Genomic DNA, 12,514 nt, shown 5'->3' with positions numbered 1-12,514 from the left:
CCTATTCATGTCTACTTAGAACAACCATTGAGTTCAATAAGGCTTACTCCCAGGAAAGTAAGTACTGGAATGCAACCTAATGTTTAATTGTGTGCCAGTTCTAGCAATAAGGCTTTGACCAGAAAAATAAAGAAAGGAAATGCTCTATGCTGAATATAACATTAAAGGATGACTAAACAAATACAATCCACATCTAAATGCTGATACTGGCATTCAAATTTTCAGTAGTGCATGATTACCCTGCATTTCACCAGGGCTCTCCTCCAGGAAATACGAGATCATCAATACACTTTCTAAAATAGTTAAGAAGTCTTACAGTGTAAGACTAACAGGAATTCCTATAAAGTATAAAACGTTAATGTTTTATAGTTAATGCCTTATATTTGTAATTCACCACACTGCTTCTTCAATAGTTAATACTCAAACAGTTGATTCTGCTCATGCACAATAGTGTTTGTGACACCTAGGTTTATTAAATGACGTGATGATTTGTGTGGTGACTAGTGGTTTACACACTTACTAATGATGATAAACGCTGAATCTTTTTTCTTTTTTTAGCTTGGTAAAGGACACTTCCAAAGTCTCAAGAAAACACAGGTATACGTTCCTGTGGTATATAGTCATGATCTCCAGGATCACACATTATATTTGTTCATGGCTAGGTCAATTCTTCTGGGTAAAAGAGAAAAGTGAAGTCTGAACTAGTCCTTTTCATTTCACCTACTTTATCCAAGCACCGGAGCTGCCATATTCTTCTTAAGATAAAAAGGCAACTGTTCCACTGAAAGCCACATCAACATTCTCTGGACTTAGGTCAAACCTGGTATGCAGGGTGGGTTGACTTTAGTTCAGTTTTGCAGGTCATATATTTCCTGAACACATGTGCATACATATGTGCATGCTAATTGGTTGCTATAACAATTAAAGACTGTTAGAACAACCAATTATTGTCTCCTACTGCAAAATCTTAGGAGAGAAGGCTGCTGACAACAGAAAATTAGCTATTTACGTGAAGATCTGCAGCAGAGATCTTCAATGGCCACATTCACATGTTATTGTGAGCCATCAATTCTGGCTTAATAAACCATGATTTGCATGAGCACCATCCTGGTGCACATAGCCCGATCACCCCACTTTGCTCCTCTTTTTGTGCAAATGAGAAAACAAACCAGAATGCTAGAATTAACCATTGCTTCCCTTTATGTCAAAACCAGGGACAATGGGTTTATTACTCCCAAACAAGCCAGGATTGGAAGCCAGTTTTAAATCATACGCCACTGAATGGAAGGCCAGTAAAGCTTTCATAAAGCTTTTCTTATAGGAAGCTTAGAATTATGGCCTATGCTTCCTATAAGAATTTTTTAAAGCAAAACATTTCTCTAAATAAGAAGCTGAAATCTCTTATAACCCAGCTTTCCATTTGCCCAACTGCACAACTTTAGGAGCTGCAGAATGTTAAATATGGAATAATATCCTTTCACAGCAGGCAGAATTCGTCTTAACCTATTTACGACAGGGATACTGGGAAAATGATGAGCATCCCAGTAAAATCCTGGCACATTGTATTAAACGCCAGAAACATTGAAACGTTATTTCAGCTATTAAAGATGAGAGTGATATGATATACACCTCTCCCACGGATATAAACTCAGAGTTTTTAAGGTTTTATTCTGATTTGTATAGAACGGGTAGTGAAACATCAGAGCAGGATAGGGATGCTTTTTCCCCTCAGGTTAAGCTTCCATGTTTAGATCCCTCACAACAACAGTTACTCCTGTCTCCTTTGCATATGGAAGAAATTATGAAAGCAATTACAACTAAGAATACTGGGAAATCACCTGGTCCAGGTAGGTTTCGAATTGAGTGGTATAATTTTTTTCCCAGCCTCTCAGTGCCAAAGTTTTATCATCTTTATAATCATATTTTTGAATTGGGCTTCCTTTCCTCATCATTAAATGATGCTTGCATTAGAGTGATTCCTAAGCCTGGCAACTACTGATTGGGCTAACTAGTGACCTATTTTGTTAAGTAACGTAGATATTAAAATATTAACTGCAATTCCGGCCAATAGATTGCAACAAATTATTACAACACAGGTTCGACCATAGACAGGGAGCTAATAATCTTAGATTAGTTGTTCATTTGATAGCTTTCAATACTGATAGAACTGACCAGGATGCTATTGTTTCTTTAGATGCTAAAAAGGCCATTGACAAAATTCATTTGAAATTTATTTTTGCTACATAGAATAACTTTGACTTTCCAGTAGAATTTTTGAGTCAAAATTTTATATTCTTTTTTCGGATTTCTTTTTCTTGGGAGAGGTACCACACAGGGATGTCCACTTTCTCCATTAATATTTTATTTCTGTTTCAAACTCCTGGCAGATGATATTAGATAGAACAGTAGTATTCATGGCTTTGTGCATGATTGTTTGGAATTTAAAATTATTCTTTATCCTGATGACCTTTTATCATTTATTTCGAAAGTCCAGTCTTCTGTTCCAGCTTTGATGCAGCTGATCAACACTTTTGGTGATTTGTCTAGCTATTCAGTTAACTGGTCGAAGTCTGAATTGATGCTGATTGGAGATACTTTATCTCAAACTGTACTAGCCAATTGGCAATTTTGATGGTGCCCAGATTTTATTACTTATTTGGGAATACTTATTCCCAGAGACATATCGCAAATGATCAAGCTAAATTTGAATACGTTGATTAATGAGATCTCACGGGATATAGATAGATGGGTGTTTTTAAGGCTGAGTTTTTGGGGTAAGGTAAATACACTTAAGACGAATATTATACTTCTGATTGTTTATGTTATACATGGGGTCCCTTTATTTATACCTGGCAAATATTTTCAAAAATCCAATGCTCTGTTTTGTAAATTTTCGGGAGAGTTCCTCCCCACCACGAATATCCTTCAAAAGGATGCAACTTCCAATTAAAGAAAGTGGGTTTGGCTTTCCGGATGTTGCTTTACATTATCTGGCCTGTTTGTTGCAAAATTTCGGCTTAAATTGAAGAACTTAGGGAAAACCACTAAACCATTCAGATATGACCTAAATCATATCCCTTATGAATATATGGTGGAGGTGAGGAATAGATTTAAGGGATTAGACCTGATAGACAGAGTGCCTCAGGAACTATGGACAGAGGTCCGTAACATTGTTCAGGAGGCAGCAACTCAATCCATCCCAAAGAAAAAGAAATGCAAGAAAGCAAACTGGCTGTCTGATGAGGCTTTCCAAGATCACTGCCTTGTTGTGGCGAAGGGGCTTGCGTAACTCAGTGAAGCCATAAGCTATGCCGTGCAGGGCCACCCAAGACGGACAGGTCATGGCAGAGAGTTCTGACAAAATGTGGTCCACTGGAGAAGGAAATGGCAACCCACTCCAGTATTCTTCCCAAGAAAACCCCATGGAACGTATCACAAGGCTAAAAGAGATGACGCCGGAAGATGAGACCCTCAGGTCGGAAGGTGTCCAATATACTACTGGGGAAGAGCAGAGGGTATTTCCAAGTAGCGCCAGAAAGAGTGAAGCGGCTGGGCCAAAGCCGAAAGGACACTCAGCTGTGGATGTGTCTGGTGGTGAAAAGAAAATCCGATGCTGTAAAGAGCACGCTCCGGGAGAGAGCGCAGGACAGGAAGGCCTGGCATACTATGGTCCATGGGGTCACGAAGAGTCGGACATGACTGAACGACTGAACAACAACAACGAGAAAAGAAAGGAAGTGAAAAGCAAGGGAGAAAGGGGAAGATATATCCAACTGAATGTAGAGTTCCAGAGAATAGCAAGGAGAGACAAGAAGGCCTGCTTAAATGAACAATGCAAAGAAATCGAAGAAAACAATAGAATGGGAAAGACTAGAGATCTCTTCAAGAAAATTGGAGATCTCAAGGGAACGTTTTGTGCAAAGACGGGCATGATAAAGGACAAAGAAGGCAGGGACCTAACAGAGGCAGATGAGATTAAGAAGAGGTGGAAAGAATACACAGAAGAACTATACAGGAAAGATCTGAATGTCCCTGATAGCCATGATAGCGCAGTCATTGAACTTGAGCCGGACATCCTAGAGAGTGAAGTCAAGTGGGCTTTAGGAAGCATTACTAACAACAAAGCTAGCGGAGATGACAGTATTCCAGCTGAGCTATTTAAGATCCTGAAAGATGATGCTGTTAAAGTGCTGCACTCAATATGCCAACAAATTTGGAACACTCAACAATGGCCACAAGACTGGAAAAGGTCAGTTTACATTCCAATTCCAAAGAAGGGCAATGCCAAAGAGTGTTCAAACTACCGTACAACTGCGCTCACTTCACATGCCAGCAAGGTGATGCTCAAAATCCTACAAGCTAGGCTTCAGCAGTATGTCAACCGAGAACTACTGGAAGTACAAGCTGGGTTTCGAAGAGGTAGAGGAACTAGAGATCAAATCGCCAACATTCACTGGATCATGGAGAAAGCAAGAGAATTTCAGAAAAACATCTATTTCTGCTTCATTGACTACACTAAGGCCTTTGATTGTGTGGATCACAACAAACTCTGGCAAATACTGAAAGAGATGGGGTACCAGACCACCTTACCTGTCTCCTGAGAAACCTGTATGAGGGTCAAGAAGCAACAGTAAGAACCGGAATGGAACAACCGATTGGTTCAAAATTGGGAAAGGAGTACGACAATGCTGTATATTGTCGCCCTGCTTATTTAACTGATATGCAGAGTACATCATGAGAAACGCTGGGTTGGATGAATCACAGGTAGGAATTCAGATCCGGGAGAATTATCAACAACCTCAGATATGCAGACGATACCACCCTAACGGCAGAAAGCGAAGAGGATCTAAAGAGCCTCTTGTTGAGGGTGAAAGTGGAGAGTGCAAAAACTGGCTTGAAACTCAACATTTAAAAAAACGCAGATCATGGCATCTGGCCCCATCACTTCCTGGCATGTACAGAAGGGGAAGAAATGGAAGCAGTGACAGATTTTATTTTTTTGGGCTCCAAGATCACTGTAGACGGTGACTGTAGCCATGAAATTAAAAGATGCTTGCTCCTTGGGAGGAAAGCTATGGCAAACCTAGACAGCATAGTAAAAAGCAGAGACATCAACTTGCCGACAAAGGTCCGTATAATCAAAGCTATGGTTTTCCCAGTAGCAACGTATGGCTGTCAGAACTGGACTATAAGGAAGGCTGAACGCCGAAGAATCGACGCTTTCGAACTGTGGTGCTGGAGAAGACTCTTACGAGTCCTCTGGACTCCAAGGAGGTCAAATCAGTCAATCCTAAAGGAAATCAACCCTGCCTACTCATTGGAAGGACAGATCCTGAAGCTGAAGCTCAAATATTTTGGCCACCTAATGCGAAGAGAAAACTCCCTGGAAAAGACCCTGATGCTGGGAATGATTGAAGGCAAAAGGAGAAGGGGACGGCAGAGGATGAGATAGCTAGATAGCATCACCGATGCAATGAATATGGACTTGAGCACACTCCGGGAGAGAGCACAGGACAGGAAGGCCTGGCATGCTATGGTCTATGGGGTCACGAAGAGTCGGACATGACTGAATGACTGAACAACAACAACAACAACAACAACAAAAACAACTATATTTTGGTCTTTTCCACTTAGATTTTTCACCTTGGTCAGTTTTGGAATTTTCCTGTCTGGATCCCCTCTCCAAATGGAGGGCATTAGTTTCTCTGCACATTAAAATGGATAGGGTTCCTCCCATAGTTACAGCTGTTAGAGACATGTGGCGTATAATGTCACGTCAATTCCATTTTCTCATGCTAAACTGACTTTATGAGAAATCCAGATTTAGAAATTGGCAAGAAAATGTTTTTGTGGCGGACCTGGATGGATATGTTGATTTTTACCTTGAATCAACTAGTGAGTGCTGATGATGACTTTTTGTCAACCTTGGCTTTGCGTGCCAAATACGATTTGCCTGCTATAGCTGAATGGCAATATTTGCAATTGCCACATTTGTTACAATCTAGGTTTGGCCTTGCCACTATTATAGCTACAGAGTCTCCTATGCTATTGGAAGCACTTGAGGCTGATCAGTTATATCAACCCATGATCCATGTTTATAAATACTGATTATTGGTAAATAAATACGATACACAGGGTCTTAAGCAGGAATGCAATAGGGAACTCGACTGTCCCATTTTGCCTAATCAATGGATTGCTGCCTTAACGCCTGCATCTGAAGCTTCTGTAGATCTCAGGTTACATCTTATTGAGCAAAAAATCTTGTTCTGTGTCTACTGGATACCTCAATGTGTCTCCCTTAAGGGTTTGTCCAAGTGGACTAATTGCTGCAGGTGTAATATAGCTAACCGTTCTTTGAATCATATGTTTTGGCAACGCCCAAAAGTTGCCTCTTTTTGGGAGAAGGTTATTATTGGATAAACTTTGTATTAGGACTGATGTATATGACCTTTTAAATCATCTATCTGCTTCCTGGAAGTTAATGCATGGTCAGTGCAAATGGATTCTCTGTGCTCTTTTGACAGCTAAAAGACTGATACTACAATACTGGAAGGACAACGCTCACTTCCTATAATGCAAGGGACTGAGGACTGAACAATGCTTTCAACATTTGAATAGGTGTTATACAGGCGGATGGATATATATGTGGATATGTGGTCTGCCTTTGTTGAACTTTATGTATAATTTTTTTAAGCTGTATTTTCGTGTGTGTGTGTGTGTGTGTGTATATATATATATATATATACACACACACACACTTCATCAGCATTGAGATTGATATATTCAACTTATGTAGCTATATTTTCCCCTCTTTTCTTTTCATTGTTTTGTTGAAATTTATAATTAAAAAAATAATTAAAAAAAGATTTCAGTTCGTGACTAAATGGAGCATTTTTACTATTGAAGAAAATAATCTAAAAAATCTAGTCATGAAACTCACATGGCCTTTGAACTATGTAGCTTAAAATCTGTTTAGACGAAGAGAAGCCACTGTGAAAGGAAGGATTTCTGGTTCTCTGCACACATGCAGGTATATTATTCAAGTGATCTTGGACAAAGTGTCCAGAAAGGGCAGGTAGAAGAATGTTTCTCCATGAGATGCAATGAAAATTGTACAATCTATTTTCTCATTAGCCTAAATCAGCCTTCCCCAAGCGTATGCTCTCCAGATGTTGGGAGTTCAACTCCCATCAGCCCAGCAAGCACGTCCAATGGTCATGAATAGTCTAAACATTCATAATTTTCACAAATACAATACTTGTCACAGGCCTGTGAGCTCCTTCCTCTTGCATCCTTGCTACATTTCCAGATGTCTTCTAACAATAGTTTACCATGAATAGGGAAAACTATGATTAGCAGACCTCTAAATTAGGTGTAGGCAACATTTTTCAGCCTGAAGACCGCATTAACTCATGGTAACCTTCTGGGGACCACATGCCAGTGGGAAGTGAGCCAAAGTCTAAAATGGGCAGGGCCAACCCCCCCCCCCCGGCTTTTTTTAACCCTAACTGCTATGTGGGGTGGTGGCAGTCAGGGATTCAAACATTGCGGAAAACTATGGCTAGAGCATAATCCTGACCTTCCAACCTATGCTTTGGAAGATCATCTGAACTTAGCCAATGAGCTAAGCCAATGAATCATGGATTCAGTTAATGTATGATGAATAGACTAACATGCATGTTTGTATCCATGCAATCCAGATTATGTCTGAAGAGACACAATCATACTGATATATGTATACATAAAAATGCTGAAACCAGATTTCACAAAATATATTTTTTTAAACTATCAATATTTATCCACCCTGATGGTATGCATAGAAGAGTTTTCTAATTAATTAGGAGTGCTACCTTGTTTTTCAAAGGCAGATAAAGATACATATTCAGTCAGTTACAATAGTTAGATGGGGATGTAACCAACATGAGCCAAAAACAGAATAAAAGGAATCATTTGATGCCAGAATCCACTTTTGAAACCTGAATAGCAAGTCTGAAAATCATAGCCACTTCATAACAGATAGCGATGCTGACGGCAAGGCTATTTTCATCAGTTTCTTTAGGAAATGCTCTCTTTTCTAAGTGCTTAGTTTTCTTAAATTGCTCTTTAAACTTCCTTATTGAGCCTTCAATTTCTCTGAAGGCCACATTCTGATTCTCTATAAAGAGTACTATCTGAAAAGTAATTTTACCATTAACCTTTACAGTAAAAAGCAGTGACAAAATTAATTTAACTTCTCTACTGGTATTATTAGGTTTTTAAACTGACCCTACAGATTGTCAGATATTTTGTACTCTAGAGGTATATCATGAGCTACCATATTTTTACATTTTCTTACAGTGTATTTAAATATGTAAGTTATTTCTTCCTACGTCCCTTCTGTAATGTTTCTTCATTAATTCAGGTAACAAGTTATACTGTTAAAGTAAACAAATTGTTACAGTAAAAGCAGTTTCAAACAATAGACTTTTATCTAGAATTTTGTAGATATAGATGGTCTTCAATATTTTTCGAGTTTAGTTGAAATACAATTTCCACTTTTTGTACCATTTTAATTTTACTTTAAACATCAAACAATGCTACATCTTGGTTTAAAAATCTGTCTTTACAACATTTATTTGCACACTGCTGCATGCCTAGAAAGGAAATGTTCAACTGCACTGTCAAAGTAAATCCAGAAGGTACTGTTACCTAAGAAAATCATTTTATTTGACTCCCATATTAAATGTAACATCCTACTGATAAATAATAATCGCCTTGCTACCCTGATGTATCTTATTTAGAAATTATCATATCGTGATCTTGTCAGGACCAATGTTGTTAAAAGATCAGCCACCATAAGTACTCCTCCAATCCTTTTAACCCTTGGCAATACAGTATGTACAATATCCCAGATATGTAAGTAGATTCTACACAGCAACCACTGCCACCTTCAGACCATTATTCAGCAGTATATTCAGGATCTATATAATCTGGAGCCAGACAACCCTCTCTTGAAATCTGTATTAAATAAAAAATCTTACTATTCAATATTTAGATTATTTTCTAAATATTGCATAGAAACAACACTCACTCATATGAACAACCTAAATCAATGTAACTCCTCCAGTCCGTTTAAAAGCTAGTTGGATATGAGATAATGGCCCAGTTTGCGTGTCAAAGCAACCCATCATTTTTTTAAACCCTGGATTACGATGAATGAGTCAGCATGCTACTTCACATGGCTCAATTGATCCTGCTTGGCACCTTCTGCCAAAGGAAGCAACTAAACAACCCAGGGATACTTAATCCCTGGGATGTTTAGTGTGACATACAAACTGGAACTCTGGCTTGTCTCTCCCCCAACAAGGCAGAGTTGGAACCCAGGGTTAAGTTAGGGTTGTTTGGCTGCTCCTGCTGGCAGGAGCAGCCAAGCAGAAGTGATCAAGCCACATGAATTAGCACACTGGCTCATTCATGGTAACTCAGGGTTTTAAAAAAATAACAAACCTGGTTTGCTTTGATGTGAGAACTGGGCCATTAAGTTATTTCTAACATAATTTGCTTAAAAATAACCTATTTCAATAATTTCCATTAGTCTCTTATTCTCAAAACCTTAGAAGAGAATATTGTTGACAACAGAAAATTAGTTATTTACATTAAGATCTGAAGCAGAGATCTTCAATGGCCACATTCACATTATTGTCATTGTGAGTCATCAGTTCTGGCTTAATAAACCATGATTTGCATGAGCACCATGTTGGTGCACACATCCCGATCACTCCCACTTTGCTCCAAACCAGAAAGCTAGAATTAAGCATAGCTTCCCTTTATGTCCAAATCAGAGACTGTGGGTTTATTGCTTCCAAAAAAGCCAAGATTAGAAGCCACCTTTAAATCATGGTTTATCCAGCCAGAATCAATGGCTTACCATGACTTATGAATGCAGTTCATTGAAGTGATTAGAAAATATACATTGTGATCCCAGGTTATTGTTGAATGGGACATTTGTGACCAAATTCTTCATTTAGGAAATTCTTTACTTGCAAGCAGTACCTCTGAAGTTGCTTATTTTGCCCAACAAATCAAGATTTGGCAAAACAAGTACTGTCAACTACTGGCTAAACAGAATTAATCAGAATTGTACTTACAAGTTTTGCTTGTTGGGCATTTACTGGATCACCATACTGTAACAGTGCTTGAAACTGGTTATTCTTTGTGAATGTGATGATTTTCAAAACTGCACCAAATTTGGAGAATATCTGTTGAAAAAACCCAAATGTATATGGGTACTCAATTCGACAAGTCACAAAATAAAAAGACACCACACACAAACCATGCTAAAGTAACAGCTCCATTTCAACTAGTCTGGTAGAGTTTCAGAGGGGTAGCTGTGTTGCAGCAAATACAAAGAGTCTTCAGGCACATTGGAGACTAACAAATGTATTATGACATAAGCTTCCATGGACAATTCCACTTCATCAGATATGTGAAATGTTATCTTCAGTTGACAGGCACACTGTTTATATACAGAATAATAATATTCACCTGATTTACAGGGTAGTTGTAGTGAACACTCTAAAGCTCTCCATAGATGCTAAATACAATGACTATTACATGCCAATTGTTAATTACGGCTTTTATAGTCTTATCCTATGCATTACATGTGGTTATACCTGTTTAGTTCATTGTATATGTGCACATAAGGTCTCATCCTTAGGGTGGTTTGAATTAGCATATTTTGGTTTAATGTTACCCACTTGTGGGATTTTCTGCCTCAGGTGCCAAAATAACTTGACCAACCATGGGTATTATCCACCATGACTGGCAGGTGGGAGACGAGCAAGGGTACTAACTGCTGCTCTGTCTCGCGCAGCAAAATGTCATAATAAATTTGTTCATCTCAAAGATGCTGATTCTGTTGGATTTTAATCTGGAAGAGACACAATATAAAAATTCCTGGGGGGGTTATATTATAGCCTAGAGCAGCATTCCCAAATCTAGTGATCTCCAGATGTTTTGAACTACAACTCCCAGCATTCCTGACTACTGGCCATGATTGCTGGGGCTAATGAGAGTTCAAGTCCAACTGAAGGATACCAGGTTGAGGAAGACTGCCCCAGACAAACTGTATTCAGTGAGAATGATTATTTATAATAAAAGCTACAAATGTAAAATCCCACCACAGAATTTAGCAACATAAATACTGTCAAACAAGTTTTACATGTCATGTCAGAGCTCTGCAATGGGCAGCCAGCCAGCCAGTTCTAAAAACCAAATTCTTTCTAGCTTGCTCATTATAGCAAACAGGTGAATGCCAGGAACAACAGGTATAGCCAGACTAAAAAAGCCATGCATTTGTTTTTACCGTTTTAAAAAGTTTAAGAAGTTTAGCAGGGCTTCTCTTTACTTTATTACATGTTACCAAGCAATCAGTGATCATATCAGGACACTGATTATATCTGTACTCTACTCCTATATGAGGCTCTCAGTTGTCTCCCATCTAATAGACTGAACAGGTCCACGTCTGCCTAGGTGCAGCAATGCTGTCGGATCAGATGCTCACAGACCATAATGTCAGAGCCATATAATTGGTTTTGCACGTCAGCAAGTTCATCCTGCAAACCCAGTTCAGCTCTTACTTGTACCAGAATGCACATTCAATACACATTTTACCAAAAGCAACATAGTGTGAATAGACAACATGTCACTTAGAGGTGCATCCAAACCAACGCTTCCTTTTTTGCTATGCTGTACAGCTGCAGTTTCATTGCCAAAGAATGGCAAAACAGGACATTGCAGGAATACAAAATGGATGAAAATAAAAGGCAGGGGTTTTTTTGAAAGCTGCAAAAATGTTCATGAAACTTAAACCATCTAATTTTGTTCAACTCTAACTAGAAGTATCCAAACCCTTCCACATCCAGGTGATAAAACAAGCATTTAACATTCTGAAAATGTAATGGTGAGACACTGTACCTGATGAAAATGGATGACTCCAGACTTGATCCTTCTTAGAATAAACCCACTGAAATCAGTGGGACTGACGCTATTCTTAACTTACTCACATTAATTTCAATGGATCAGCTTTAAGTATGACTAACTCTGGATCCAACTGAATGGTTCCAAATATGGAACTGTCCAATTTTAACAGTTCATGAGCACCCTGTATCCATAATATAAATTAGTTCCTTTATCAATTGCTTTTAGACCCATCAAGATCCATTCTTGCAATGCTCATTTTCATTTTCCCCACTGGGGATACAGGGAGGAGTCTTACATCAAATTGATCACCCTTTCGTCTTGCCATTTTGGAAATTGCTTTTCTTAACCTTCTCCCCTCTAATAACTATTCTATAGTGACACCACTCTTCTACAGTGTCACTGTAAAATCAAAGACATCAGCCTCGGATTACTATATGTTAGCTGGCAAGACTATATCAAGTTAAATATTGAGATTTTTATCATATTCTAGGGCTCCCCACTCTGCAATTGCATTTCAATTCTGGACCAAAGTAGAGAGACTGTTAAGTGTTAA

The 12,514-nt window shown here is 38.7% G+C and overlaps 1 protein-coding gene across 11 annotated transcripts in view; it reads right to left on the bottom strand.

The window, feature by feature from the left end:
- PTBP2 (polypyrimidine tract binding protein 2) overlaps positions 1–12,514 on the bottom strand; it is a 107,081-nt gene that overhangs the window by 30,650 nt on the left and 63,917 nt on the right. For all 11 annotated transcript variants that reach the window (XM_084851867.1, XM_084851868.1, XM_084851863.1 and 8 more), the window contains one exon: positions 10,128–10,238. In XM_084851867.1, coding sequence (XP_084707993.1) covers positions 10,128–10,238 — 111 coding nt within the window. The remainder of the gene's footprint in view (positions 1–10,127; positions 10,239–12,514) is intronic.

Source organism: Heloderma suspectum, chromosome 4 (genome assembly GCF_057233095.1).
Source record: "Heloderma suspectum isolate Gila_16-S chromosome 4, 16-S_ref, whole genome shotgun sequence".
Classification (NCBI taxonomy): Eukaryota; Metazoa; Chordata; class Lepidosauria; order Squamata; family Helodermatidae; genus Heloderma; species Heloderma suspectum.
Note: the sequence above shows the minus strand (reverse complement) of the source record. Positions and strands in the feature narration are given on the sequence as shown.